This window comes from Crocuta crocuta, unplaced genomic scaffold (assembly GCF_008692635.1).
Source record: "Crocuta crocuta isolate KB4526 unplaced genomic scaffold, BGI_CrCroc_1.0 scaffold93, whole genome shotgun sequence".
Classification (NCBI taxonomy): Eukaryota; Metazoa; Chordata; class Mammalia; order Carnivora; family Hyaenidae; genus Crocuta; species Crocuta crocuta.
In genome coordinates this window covers 8,679,877-8,694,781 of record NW_027529641.1, presented here as the reverse complement: position 1 = coordinate 8,694,781, position 14,905 = coordinate 8,679,877, and the positions used below count along the sequence as shown (strand labels likewise).

At 40.8% G+C, this 14,905-nt stretch overlaps 1 protein-coding gene across 1 annotated transcript in view; it reads left to right on the top strand.

Moving 5' to 3' along the window:
* Nucleotides 1-40: 40 nt before the first annotated feature.
* The window catches only part of MCEE (methylmalonyl-CoA epimerase), a 27,309-nt gene continuing 12,444 nt past the window's right edge, over nt 41-14,905 (top strand). Inside the window, exons 1-2 of the mRNA XM_077762352.1 lie at nt 41-138; nt 7,782-8,119. Of these exons, the coding sequence (XP_077618478.1) occupies nt 93-138; nt 7,782-8,119 (384 nt within the window). The 5' untranslated portion in view covers nt 41-92. The remainder of the gene's footprint in view (nt 139-7,781; nt 8,120-14,905) is intronic.

Here is a 14,905-nt window from a genome sequence, read left to right as displayed (position 1 = left end):
ATGCCCCTCCCTTGGTCGGGTTGCCCCACCCCTCAGCTGAGCGCCTTTTCCGCTTCTGACGCACCTGGAGAAAGAGTAGGTCACTTCCCAAGATGGCGGGCTTATTGAAGGCTCCGGCGGCGGCTGCGGGCGCAGTAGGTGAATACCCCGCGCGGCCGGGGTTCGCCGGGGGTGGGGCGCGCGGGACGTGAGGCCGGGGGCTGGAGGAGGCGGCGGGTGGCTAGAGCGCCACATCCACTGCACTCTGTACCCCCCGAGGAGGCGCGTTCCGCGGTCGCTGTCAGCACTGTAGGCAGGAGGTATCTCCCAGGAACATCTCAGGTTAGCATGGGGTTTCCATATAGTATTGGATTCTCACCGCCACCCTGGGAAGTGTGTGCAGTTGACGTTGACCTCTTTATAGGTGATTCCCAAAGAGGCCAGGGAACTTGCCCAAGGGGACCGACCGCAAGGCCGGGACAGAAGTAGATGAAGTAAATGGCAGAGGGACAGTGAGTTTACAGCGCACCTTAAGAGATTGGGGAGAAATCAGAAAGAAGGGCAAGCCCTTTATAAAACGTAAGCCGAGGGGCGCTTGGGTGACTCAGTCAGTTAGGCATCCGACTTCTGCTCAGGTCTCACGGTTAGTGGGATCGAGCCCCACGTCGGGCTTTGTGCTGACTGCCAACTCAGAACCTGGAGCCAGCTTCAGATTCTGTGTCTCCCTCTCTCTCTGACCCTCCCCTATTCACACGTCTCTCTCTCTCCCAGAAATAAATAACACTTTAAAAAAATTAAAAAAAACAAACGTAGCTGAACTCCCAAGTACTTCCAGTATCCTGCTGGGAACACTTGAAGGTCAGCTGTGTAAATACCAAAGAAGTGTCTTTTTCTTTTGTGAACTAATATTTATTATCTTGTATGTAAACAGGAAAGATAAAAGGCAGACGGATTTGGAAGGTTCCATGAGTCCTCTACACCTACATTAAAAAAAAAAAAAAGGCTGGGTAGAATCAGTAATGACAGAAACTCGAGTTTTCTGACTCCCAGACCACCCACTTTCTTCTCTTTCTCTCTTCTTCTTTCTCTTTCATCAGAGGGCCACTATTTCTCTTAATCTGAAATTCCGTTAGGAAGAGTGCCAAGTGGTAATGTTTCAGAGTTACTCCTGAGTATTTGCTCTGAAGCCTTCAGCTTAGCACCTTCAGAAAGTGTTGAAGGGGGTGAACCTTTAATAATTAATGTTAGACCTCTCTTCTAGATAGTGCTTTCAGTGTCCCAACTTACAATTCTAGTCTTCCTTTGAAGTCCCATCTCAAACTGAACCAGTTCTTTATTGGTCACTGTAGTCTTTCTTACCAGTCACAATATTTCTTACACATATATCATGGCAAGTCACCAGGGCTAAGTGGCCAACCACATGCAAAGAAGTGCATCTTTATAGTTTTAGTTTTCTTCAGCACTTAGAAGTTTAAAGAGGTGGTATGTATACATGGAAAAATATAACAAGCTGAGCACAGCCTGTTGAAATGAATCTGATTAATAGATGATTCTCAGGTTCTTGTAATAATGCACCTTCCTAGCCCATCCTTCCTCTCCTTGGTGAAATACAAGCAACATCTTAGCTCACACACAATTGCAAGAAACCCTTTGCAAAAAAACTTACGAGACAGAGTCATCTCTCATTATCTCTTAGAAAGCCATTTGGGGGCACCTGGGTTGCTCAGTTGGTTGGGTGTCAGACTTTTGATTTCAGCTCAGGTCATGATCCCAGGCTTGTGGGAGCCAGCACTTCCACCCTGGACTCCATCATGGGGAAAATCTAGTAAAAGGAATGATTAACTATGATAAAACAGTAACTGTGAGATATAAGGAAACTCTGTGTGGTACCTTAGGGCTGAACAAGAATATCCAAGGAGGGACAATCTTGGAAGTGTCCAACTTGAAGGCACTCTGATGATTGGCTTTCTCAATGTGTTATGTCTTCTCAAATGAGATATACAAAAGTTTAGACTTAAAATCTTACTACATGCTCTAAATTAGATTATGTAAAGTTTGTACAACTTTGAAAACATACAAGAAAACATTGAATTGTACATTTCAAATGGGTGAACCTTAGTGTATAAATTATACCTCAATAAGATGTTAGCAAAAGCTTATTACAAGTGATTTTTCACAATTTTGTGAAACTTTACGTACAAATTTAACATACAATGTCTTTAAACAGTAAGAACTGTTAATACATTTGAGTATAGACCTTTGCAGCTAAACCTTTCCTTATTTGGAGCCAATATTTGGAAAAACTTGTCTGAAATAAATGGATGGAAGGAAATGCAGTGTCATTTTTATGGCAAGGCACTAACAGTATTTAGTTAACATACACACCGGATTTGGTAACATATCTATTTCTTTCTTTTTTTTTTTTTTAAATGTTTGTTTATTTTTGAGACAGAGAGAGACAGAGCTTGAGGCAGGGAGGGGCAGAGAGAGAGGGAGACACAGAATTGGAAGCAGGCTCCAGACTCTGAGCTGTCAGCACAGGGCCCAATGTGGGGCTCGAACCCACAAACCGTGAGCTCATGACTTGAACCAAGTCAGACGCTTAACTGACTGAGCCACCCAGGCGCCCCTTTATTTCTTGTGTATCAGATTCCTGATATGTGGGTATCATTTGTTTCATAACTGTAGATACCAATCTTTGCGATCCTATTGGATTTTAACACTCCTATTTTTAAATAGCCGATGCATTTATTCATATATTTGTACATTGTAGTTTATTGTGAAACTATGTGGAATAGTCACAAAGCACACATTCTAGAGTTCAAAGTAATGCAGTTGTGCCTTTCTGAGATGGGAGACAGAGAAACCTAAAACTAGATTTGTAAATTCCTACCAGTTGGAGGGCAACCTTAAATAAAAATATCTTTTAGAAGTTGCCAAAGACTTGGAGCATCTGGGTGGCTTAGTCGTTAAAGAGTCCAACTTCAGCTTAGGTCATGATCTTGCAGTTCATGAGTTCGAGCCCCACGTCAGGCTCTGTGCTTTGCTGACAGCTCGGATCCTGGAGCCTGCTTCAGAGTCTGTCTCCCAATCTCTCTCTCTCTCTCTCTCTCTCTCTGGCCCTCCCCCTCTCAAAAATAAATAATAATTTTTTTTAAAAGAGACCTTTTAAAATAAAAGTTGCCAAAGACAAAGGAGGAAGTATAAATTTTTAAAGGTTCACAGACTTTTCAGAAATAATTTTTTATTAAGTGTCTACAAGGATCTATATCATGGTATTCCTTTATTCCATGTTTCCTGCCCCAGTTTGCTTGGTCTACAAGATTTCACATTTTGCCCATAGACTTAGCTAGCATCATCCTGTTGTTGTTTTAAGGTAATTCACATAACATAAAATTTTTGAATGTACAGTTGAGCAGCATTTATTACATTTATCCTGTTGTGCAACCTTCACCTTTATTTATTCCAAGACATTTTCATCACCCCAAAAGGAAATCTCATGCCAATTAAAGTCAATCCCCATTCCCTTCTCCCTCTAGCTCTTGACAACAACTATCCTGCTTCTCATCTCTGTGGACTTCCCCATTCTGGTTATTTCATATAAATGGAATCATAGAGTATATGACTTTTTATGACCTCTGTCACTTCACATAATGTTTTCAGGGTTTCTCCATGTCGTATCATTGCTTCATATCATTGTGTGGATAATATTCCATTGTATGGATGTGAATCATCTTCCATTGCTTGGCTATTAGGGAATAGTGATGTCATGAACATTTGTGTCCACGTTTTTGTTTAAGTTATGTTTTCAATTATTTTAGGTACCTAGCAATGGAATTTCTGTGTCATATACTAATTGTGTATCTAACTTTTTGAGCTTTCCAAGCTGTTCCATGGCAGCTCTATCATTTTACCTTCTTACTCGCAATGTAAAAAAAGGATTCCCATTTCTCCACATCCTCATCAGCAGGCTGTGTTGTGGGCATGAAATGGTATCCTGTTATATTTTTGATTTGCTTTTCCCTATGGCTATGATATTAAAGATTTTATGTGCTTTTTGGCCATTTTTATGTTTTTAACCCTTCATTTTAAAAAAAAATTTATTTAAGTAATCTCTATGCCTAATATGGGGCTCGATCACAACCCCAAGATCAAGAGCCATGTGCTATATTGACTCAGCCAGCCAGGCACCCCTCTTAACCCTTTATTTTAAAGAAACTGAATTATTGAATTCTTAGCAGCATCCCTGTATTTATCTTCATTCTTAAGGACCGAATAAAACCAATATAGTGATATTTCTTTTTTCAATTTTTTAAATGTTTATTATTTATTTCTGAGAGAAAGAGACAGTGTTAGCAGAGGAGGGTCAGAGAGAGGGGGAGACACAGAATCTGAAACAGGCTCCAGGCTCTGAGCTAGCTGTCAGCACAGATGCGACACAGGGCTCGAACCCACAAACTGTGAGATCATGACCTGAGATGAAGTCGGACGCTTAACTGACTGAGCCACCCAGGCATCCCAGATATTTCTTTTTCAAACTAGTTTACATTTCTGGAGATAAGATAAGCCTGTATAGCCACAAAGTCTTGACTTTTACACTATATAAATATGTTATTATCTATTTTCCTAACGTAGAATGAAGATTTATTTTATATTCCATTAAAAGGAAAGAGAGCCAGTCATTCCAATAAATTTTTCCTCTTCTCCTATTTCTGAATTATAAGGTGGTTATGAAAAAAGATAGGCTATGCTAAGGCTTCCAATAACATGACTTGTTTGGACTTCCTTTTCAGTGCCAGAGGTTTTGAAATGTCCCCAAACAAACTAGTATAATATATAAAACTTCACCTTTGTTTGGACATCTTCTTATTTGTTCCTTTGATATTTCTCTATGTCCCATTGCTAGTAATAGGATGCCTGGCAAGGAAGTACCAGTTGCCCCATCTCTGTAGAGATAATACTGCTAAGGACAATTCAGAAATACCTAGACTCAGTATTTGACATACTCTTAAAATTTCACAGAGCAAAGGACTTATTGACGTCTATTTTATTCTAAAGCTCGTTGGCCCTGCCTATAGTGTTTTGTGTGTTTTTGTTTTTTTTAACTTTTTAAAATGTTTATTTATTTTTGAGAGACAGGGACAGAGCATGAATGGAAGAAAGGCAGAGAGAGAGGGAGACACAAAATCCAAAGCAGGCTCCAGGCTCTGAGCTGTCAGCACAGAAGCCAATCCAAGGCTTGAACTCACAAACCGTGAGATCATGACCTGAGCCAAAGTCGGACACTTAACCAACTGAGCCACGCAGGTGCCCCTGTTTTGTTTGTTTTGTGTTTTTTTTTTTTGTTTTTAATACAGATACATTCTGTATTGAACTTTCATTGTAAAATGCACAGATAGTAGAGTTAGAAGTAAAGAGCAGTTTGACCAATGATTTTTGTGGTTGTTCACATTTTTAAAATTTTAATTTTATAGAGAGAGAACACAAGCTGGGGAGAGGGGCAGAGGCAGAGAGAGAGAGAATCGCAAGCAGGTTCCATGTCCAGTACAGTGCCCATTGTGGGGCTCAATCCCATGACCTGGGATCGTGACCCGAACCAAAATCAAGAGTGGGACACTAACTGACTAAACCACCAAGGTGCCCGGTTATTAGCATTTTTAAAATTCACTACCATTGTGTCCTTGAGACAGTTTATGCATGCCATTCAGCAAACAATTATTGTATGGCAGTAGCAATAAAAATGACTGAATTTGTTGTGCACCTGTTACACATGTTTGTCACTGTATTGTACTTTTTACACCAAATATAAAACAGACTTACAAGGTAGTGATTTGGTAGGTAGTACCAGAATTTTTTAAAAACTGGAATAAAGTACAACAGTAGGAAATATCAGAGCACATCACATCTATTGAGGATTAGGTATGCTTTTCATGAAATTTACTTTCAGTTGTACTTTTATGTGTGTGTTTACTAGGTTGGAATACACTTGAATTTTATAATACAGTGAGTTCATAGAACTGGGCTCTGTCAGCCTATCAATAATGACAACCTTTGGATATTTCAGTAATCAATAATTACAGGCTTGAGCATACCAGAAGACTATCTTAGGGGGAACTTTGCCTTCTTCTGACCTGTGATGCATCACATTTGTCAAGCAGAGTACCATGCACTGTTTACCAATCCCAGCGGAGGACTCTAAACACTTTTGCCCATTGCATCTTGGTATCAGAGTCGCCAAAGAAAACACAAGCACTCAATGGAACAATGCTTCACTTACATAGAAAAGAGACAGGGCAAGATCACCTTTAATAGTGGGTTTGGTCCATTATTACCAATGAATCTTTCCCAGTGGTCAGTGCAGGACAGTTTGTGCACATCCTTCTTGTGCCACAGTACAAATAACCCTGTCCCCTCTCCTCGGAGGACCGCATGACAGTGAGGTTCACCATATGATGCACACATGTTAAGCTGAGACGAAAGAGCACTCATTGAGCCTGAAAGAGGGAAAGATATTCCCAGCGCAACGTGATAACCTACACAGGCTATGTGGGCTCTTTATCTCTTGCCAAGGAGCTTTTCATCCTTCTGTGGCTGAGTGGGGGTTAAAAGACACATACGAGACTGCCTTTCCCCACAAGGTTTATGGTCTTCAATAGCATCACTTTAATTTCCCTGTTCTCAAAAATTTCAGTAAGGAGGAATTATGTTTTAGCTGAAGCTCTGTAATACTAAGTACCACTTAAAATATTTTCCATGAAGAACTAAACCTAATTGTTTAGAATATGTGTTCTTCAATTTGCTATTTTGTACTTTTTTTTAATTAAGTGGTGTAGTTTTACAAGATTATTCTTAGACCTCAAATACGTATACAGTTTCATTTGGGGAGAATTCGGCTCTTTAAGTCCAGTATTTTGGAAACTGGGGAAACAGTAATGAAAGAAGTTTCTTCACATTCAGAAGCAGTTTTTCTCATCCCTCAAAATTATAAAAAGAAACCAAAAAAAATCTGGTCTCAGAGGGAATTGTCATAAATTTAAGGATCCTCTTGTTTGTCTTTTTTCCAACAATGAGGTCTTTTCTTTAGTAATCATTAAAAAAAAAAAACACACATTAAAAAGCACTGTAATGGACATGGCTTTAATACATGTTACAGAATATAAGACAAAAAATTGGCTATAGATAGAGAAGAAAATTGCTTGTTCTTATCATTAAATGTGTATTGTATCACTGTCAGCTTCAAACTTACCCCTTGTGAAAAATAGAGAAGAGCAAGTCATTTTTTAAAAAATTTTTTAATGTTTATTTTTGAGAGAGAGAAAAGATGTGAATGGGGGAGGGGCAGAGAGAGAGGGAGACACAAAATCCGAAGCAGACTCCAGGCTCTGAGCTGTCAGCATAGAGCCCAACATGGGGCTTGAACTCATGAACTGCGAGATCATTACCTGAGCCGAAATCAGACACTTAACCAATTAAACCACCCAGGCCCCCTGCAATTCATTCTTAATGCTATGTAGCTATCCTTGAAGTATTATCAATAAATAGAAATTATTATGAAGAATGCCATCTTTGTTTTAAATCTAAAAAGCTCACAATTAGTTTTTTAATTCCAGACCGTTGTTTCAGAGCAGAATGAGTAATTTTGACATCATTTTTCCATTAAGCTCACCAGTTTAATTTCAGTAATTAAAACCAGATAGGTATATAAGTAATGTTTGTATGTATTATTCATTTAGTGTTTTAAAATTGATTTTATAAATCCATTAATTCTCAAGAAGGATATCAATGGCTGTTCAATTTTTCAGGGCTTTTTACCAGGCTTCAGACTTCAACTCCAAAAGTAAACGCTTTTTCCACATCACAGTACTTGCACCAAGTGGCAGGTCCTGTGTGGAACCTGGGTCGACTCAATCATGTAGCAATTGCAGTGCCAGACTTGGAAAAAGCCACGGCGTTTTATAAGAATGTTCTGCGGGCCCAGGTAAGCGAGGTGGTCCCTATTCCTGAGCACGGAGTATCAGTTGTTTTTGTCAACCTGGGAAATACCAAGATGGAACTGCTTCATCCGCTGGGAAACAACAGCCCAATTGCAGGTTTTCTGCAGAAAAACAAGGCTGGAGGAATGCATCATGTCTGCATTGAGGTATTTTATTTTAATGTTTGGCGTTTCCAATTTCTCTTACAAAGTGTCTCTTACTCTTTAAAACTACGTATTGTCACTGTCATGAGAAACTGGTATTAAGTTCTTTAAAGGGAATGGTAATATTGGTCTTACTCAAAGGTGGATCTATTAGTATATTCTCTTTCCCTAAAGAAAACTATAAATAATAATGATAACATCTTTTATTGAAGTCTGGATTTAATGGCCACAATAAAGGCCACCAAAGCTGGCCAAAACAGATTTACATCTTTGCTGTAGTGTTTGTTGATTATACATGACCTGCCATGTAATAGGAATACAGCTGTTTTCACTATCACAAGGCAATCAGAAGAACCAGGTGAAAAAACTTTATAGAGTAAGAATTTCCATATATATGTTAAGTATTCTTAGGATTATTTTCTATCCTTAAAATTCAAATGCCTTGTTCCTTATTACAAAAGCAATACATTTTCAATTACTGACCTTGATTTTTAAGACCTTTTAATCACATCTGCTTACAATTCCCAACAAAAACTTGAAATGTTAGACAAGAATATTCTCATTAGAGAGCCTGTATCTGTAGATACTCATGTTCAGATAACTGCATTTTGTAATATCACCAGTACTAATTATGCTTCAGTTTAAATTATCTTGATAGGACAATTCTTTTGTTATAAAGAATGGCATAATTAATAAGTAGGCCTTGTTCCTAATCTAGAAAAGAAAGGGGTTGACTGTAGAGTGAACTCTCATTTATTCAGTTCATATTACAAACATATTTGAGAATCTACAATGTGTACTTTACTGAGTAGTGGGATTCAGCAAAGAAGAAATGGACTGTGCCCACAGTGAGGAGGGGCAGCTATTTAAACAAGCAATTACAGTATCCTGTGATAAGGAGAATTAACATACATGTCTTCTCAGTAACACAAGTGAGGGCAGGTGAAGGAGGTGAGAATGCACCACGTGAGTTATAATGAATGTGAAGGAATTCCCCAGGTCAACAAGAGGGGGAGTATTCAGGCAGAGGGAATAGCATCTGGAAAGGAATAGAATTATTCTAACAATTGGCATTGAATCCTTTGGCAGTGTACGGGGCACTTGATATGTATTATTTTCTTCAATTTTCATGGCTTACTCTATGAGCTACTCTACTCACCTTCCTCACCTTCCTCAGATGAGGAAACAGACTTAAGCAGTTAACTTTTTAATTTTCTTTAATAAAAACATTTTGTAGATGTTTATTTTTGAGAGAGAGAGAGTCAGAGCACGAGTGGGGGAAGAGCAGAGAGAGAGGGAGACACAGAATCTGAAGCAGGCGCCAGGCTCTCAGCTGTCAGCACAGAGCCCTACGCGGGGCTCAAACTCACCAACCATGAGATCATGACCTAATCCGAAGTCAGACGCTTAACCGCCTAACCAACTGAGCCGCCCAGGTGCCCCTGAGTAGTTAACTTACCCATAGAAAAGTTAGTAGTAAATAGCAAAGCTGAGGTTCAAACCCAGATTTATTCTGGTTCCAGGATCTGCACTGCTGGCCATGGTGCCAGATTGCCTTCGTTGTATCGGCTGAAGTTACGATTTGAGGTAGGGGAGCCATAAGATGTTACTATTTAACCATTACTCCCCCCAACTCTTTTTAGGAGTTTAATTTTGGCTGCAGGCCTTTATTTCAGTAGACTTGAGGGCTTGTTTAAGACCCCCTCCAGGATGAGAGGCAAGATCATCAACCTTTGAATTCACTCTTCCCTCTCCCACACTGCAGTGTCTGTGTCCTACATCAGAGAGCCCATGCCTTCAAAGGAAGCTGCCGTGTGAGTTAGAGTTCAGTTTAAGTAAAGAATAGTGGAAGTTCAGTAATGTAACGCAAAATTCAAAAGTACAGATTAAAAGGGGGAAATGTATAGCAGTATAAAATGAAGGTGTATAATAGGAGAAGGTGTGAAAAGTTAGTTGTTGCTATGTTAGTATGACACACAACCCCGCCATTGTTCTCTGCTCTCTGTAAAAATTAAAGTGGACTTAATAGATAGATAGAAAGATAGATAGATGAATAGATAGATAGATAGATAGGAGGGGGGGAGGGAGGAAGGTAGATAGAATTATTTTATTTTTTCCTGTTCTCAGTCTAAAAGTTAGGTGTCCCAGAGGGGAGGAAAAGCAGAGAGAGAATACAGGACAAGTGCCTATAAGGAAAGGATCTAGAAATTACACATATCACTCCTGTTCATGTCCCATGCACAAGCTTTGTCACATGGTACGTTTGGCTGCAAGTGCAGTCTGTAGTCAGGCAGTTACGTGCCCTGCTAAAACTCTGGCTGTTGCTATACTTAAAAGGAGAAAAAGCTGGGGTGCCTGTGTGGCTTAGTCATTTAAGCATCCAACTTTGGCTCAGGTCTGATCTCACCATTCATGAGTTCAAGCTCAGAACCTAGAGCCTGTTTCAGACTCTGCATCTCCTTCTCTCTCTGCCCCTTCGCTACTTGCACTCTGTGTGTGTGTCTCTCTCTCAAAAATAAATATAAACGTTTAAAAAATTGTTTTTAAAAAGGAGGAAGAGGAGAATGCATATTGGAGACTGCCCTCTGTATTGCACTTAGTAATTTTTAAAATATGGTATTGCCAAGATGGCATGACACTTTTTCTGAATGAGGATATGCTACAGGATGTTAACATTAGAGAGTTAGTGTCGCCTGCTGGAGCAGTATGTGAGATGAAGTTGTCGTCACATGCAGGGGTTTGATTCCCTGGCTCACCAGATAGAACAAAATTCCCTGCCTATACTTGAACAGGACACGTTTTTGTTGAATAAACCCAGTGAGATTTCAGGGTAAATTATTTTAGCACAGTATAATTTTAGCACAGTATAACATAGTCTATTCTGGCTAATACAACGTGGGTCTGAAATTGCCTTCTGAAAGTACAGAAGGAGATAGAACTGGTCAGAAAATACTTCCTCGGTCATTACAGTTACTGTTGCTATTGGTACCCATTATCCCACATCTTTGGGGTGGCAGACAGCAACTATTTGATCTTGTTTAGGATTTTGTGGGTTGGGAGTTTGAGGGAGGGCTCTGCCTGGCAGTTCTAACTTGAGATATCTCACGTGCTTGCAGTTCAATACTGGTTGAGGCTGCAGTCATGTGAAGACTGGGCTGGGTAACCCACATGTCTCACTTGAGGTGGTGCTTGATTCCAGCCAGCAGCTGGGTGCTCAGCCTGGCCTCTCAGTAGGAGCACTTACCTGTAACCTATTCAGCTTTACCTGCTGACAGGTAGTTCAAGGATAGTTGGACATCTTTCCTTTTTTTTTTTTTTCTTTTAATGTTTATTTAGTTTTGAGAGAGCATGAGTGGGGGAGAGGCAGAGAGAAAGGGAGACAGAGGATCTAAAGCAGGCTCTGAGCTGACAGCAGAGAGCCTGACACAGAACTCAAACTCAAACCATGAAATCATGACCTTAGCCCAAGTCAGATGCTTAACCGACTGAGCCATGCAGGCATGCAAGTCCATATTTGGACTTCTTACTGCACAGTTGGCTTCCCCAGAGTGAGTATCCTAGGAGAGCCAGGCAGGACCATATGGCCATTTCTGTCCTAGCCTTAGAAGTCTCACAGCAGTCTGTTAGTCATAAACAAACTTTTCAGGCTGACCAACTGCATGGGAAGAGGACATAGACCCTGCCTCTTGATGGGAGGAGCGGCACTCTTGATGGGAGGAGCGGCAAAGAGTCCATGGACAAGTTTTAAAAGTATATAGCCATCAGTATACTAATGTGTTCTAAGCAAAAGGAAAATGTGGGAAACTTTTAAATGCTGTAGAATGATTTTATTTCCAACTAGCCAGAGGTGGGAACCAACAGTATTCTCATATGCATGAGGAAGTGACCTGTCTAGCCTTTGTAAATGTAAAGAGACTTGAGCTTGGTGCATGATAAGGTAGAAGACGATAGATATCACATAAACAAAAACCAGTGACTTCAGCTTTTCCTGTTTTGGGAATAGAGAGCATTCAGAAAGGTGTCTTCTGAAAATGCTCGCAATCTTCTATTGCTTTATGACCCATAGCCATTTATTTCTTACTGCCCTTCCTTCTTTTAAAATGTCAAATCCACCCCATCAGAGAAGTGACTTTCTTGTCTGTAATTATCACAAGGATGCTTTATGTTCTTCTTCACTGAGACCTCATATAAAACCTTTGGTTTAGTGGTGTGTCTATTATGGGCGTGCAGCATAGCTCTTAGTTGACTTAACAGTTTTAATTTTTTAATTTTTACTTTTTAAATATAACTTATTGTCAAGATGGCTAACATGCAGTGTGTACAGTTTGCTGTTGGTTTTGGGGGTAGATTCCCATGAGACTTAACAGAGATTTTAGACAAAATGTACTTTTTCTTATACATGGATTAGTATCTTACCCACTTACCAACATTCTTCTGGCAAAGCTGGCTTTTGGTTTCCATTTTTTCTTATAAGGTTTGCCTGAATTTCTTACACTTCTGTGGTTTGCCTTTCACTAGAGGAAGTTTGGAAGTCTTCTCTTGCTTATGTATGGACCGAGTAGCCAGCTGTTTTCTGGCACAGCTTGTATTGATGGTGCCCATGTGCACTTCCTGCCTTCTGCGGGCCCCTCCCTGAGGAGATAGTTCTGGTATTGAGGAGAACTGGCTGTGCTTTAACTAAAGAACTTCTCTAAAGAACTTGCCCAGACAGTAAGGTGTATCACAGTGCCCACCTTTCTTATTCAGCAGATTTGTACTGAGGTTTTAAAATATTTTTTAATGCTTCCATGCTAGCTAAACAGCTCCTGCTCTCAACCTCCTGAGTAACATCCCCCTTCCAGAATGACCCTTCCCTGAGACCCCTACACTCCTCGCAAACGTATGTGTGGACAGACACACAAGCACAATTCATCACCTAAAGGGTTAACACATTCAGCAGGAGTCTTCCAAGACACTGATCCTCAATAAGGTCTCTTCTATTCTGTTTGGTTGGTGTCTTTGTCTATATTTTATTACTGATTGTTGAGTATTTTGAGTTTCACTCCGATCTTCACTGATTTAGCTGCTGGGGATACATAGCTGAGTGGCCCACTTGCTTCATATATTCACACATGCCCTGCATTTTCCTCTGAGGATTAGGAGTGACTGACCAAAATGCAACTTATAAGAAATAAAACAATGGACAGTAGTAATAGTGCAAGTTAGAACAAAAAGGAAATGTAAGGCAAAATAAAACTAAAAGTAAGATTAGTGCACCTATTTGCTTTGCCAAATACTGCTTTGTAGTGGCCAAAACAAATGAGAAAATGAACAGTATTCAAAATAATTATGGCTCCTTCTCCCCTTCCTTTCTTTCCCATCCTGTACAATTCAATCTTGAAAACTTTAGGTAGGGCACTCCCTTGTTTGTGGGGAGAGCTGGAGTAGCCCAGAGCAGGGTGTTGCGGCCAGAGTGGGGTAAGAAGAACGTCTGCGAGTGGGAGCTGCCTGCCATGGGAAAGCAGAGACCGAGTAGGATGCCCATGCTTGGGGAGGTCCAGCTCAGGGTGCAGTATCTGAGCAGGGTGGGGTGGGGACCCTACCTGCAGGGAGGTGGCTCAGCTTCAGGTATCAGAGTGAGAGGGTCATCAGCATGGACGTGCAGGCCTGTGGAGGGTGAATCTGTGGGGTTGGGGGGAGCATCATGGAGTGTAAGAGCCTAATTAGGGTGAAGGAAGCATTAATACCGTGTGTGTGTGTGTGTGTGTGTGTGTGTGTGTGTGTGTGTAGGAGGCACCCAGCATGGGAAGTCAGGGCCTGAGTCCTGTGAGGAGTGCATCAGTGCAGGGGGAGATGGTGACTGGGGAACTGAAGCCAAGTAGGGTGGTGCATGTTCTCACATGGGGTGGCCTAATATGGGGAGCCAGGCCTGACCAGGGTGAGGTAAATATCCACATGGAAGTGGGTGGAAGCAGCTATAGAGAATCAGAGCCCAAACAAGGTGTGAAGAGTGTGCACACATTGGGACATTTCTATGCAGGAGGTTGGGGCTCAAGCAAGGTGAGGAGGATTTTAATATAGGAGTGGCCAAGCCCAAGTGGCTCAGGAGGCTTCCACATGGAGCCTGGTAATGTGGCATAGTGACTGGGAGTTCAGGTGGAGTGGGAGGTGCAGCCTGGTGAGGGTGTAGGGGACACACCTGGGGTGAAGAGAGCATTGCTGAGGGAGGAACAGCAGAAGGGATCAGGACTGATTTCTTAGAGTGTTTCATCAAATAAATGAGTACAGCAAAGATATGGGAGTCATGTTTCCCAATCTAAGAAATGGCATTACAGGTATAGAAAGGATATCGGATTTAATCTGGAGGTAATCCTCACTGCACCAGACTGAAAGGGAAAAGCGCATGATAAAAATGTTATTTAAAAAATAAGGCAGGATCGGGGCACCTGGTTGGCTCAGTTGGTTAAGTGTCTGGCTTTGGCTTAAGTCATGCTTTCACAGTTCATGACTTTGAGCCCCACGTCGGGCTCGTGCTAACAGCTCAGAGCTTGGAGCCTGTTTCAGATTCTGTGCCTCCCTTTCTCTCTCTGCCTCTACCCTGCTTGCACTCTGTTTCTCTCTCTCTCTCTCTCAAAAATAAATAAACATTAAAAAAATAATAAAAATAAATAAAAAATTAAGATACAGCATAAAGAAATGTAGCAGTTTTATTTTCTGAATAGTCCCATAATAGATGACTTATTTTTTTGCTTGTTTTTGTAGATCTTTTTTCACTGAGCATATATTATTTATAAAAGAAAAATTGTACAG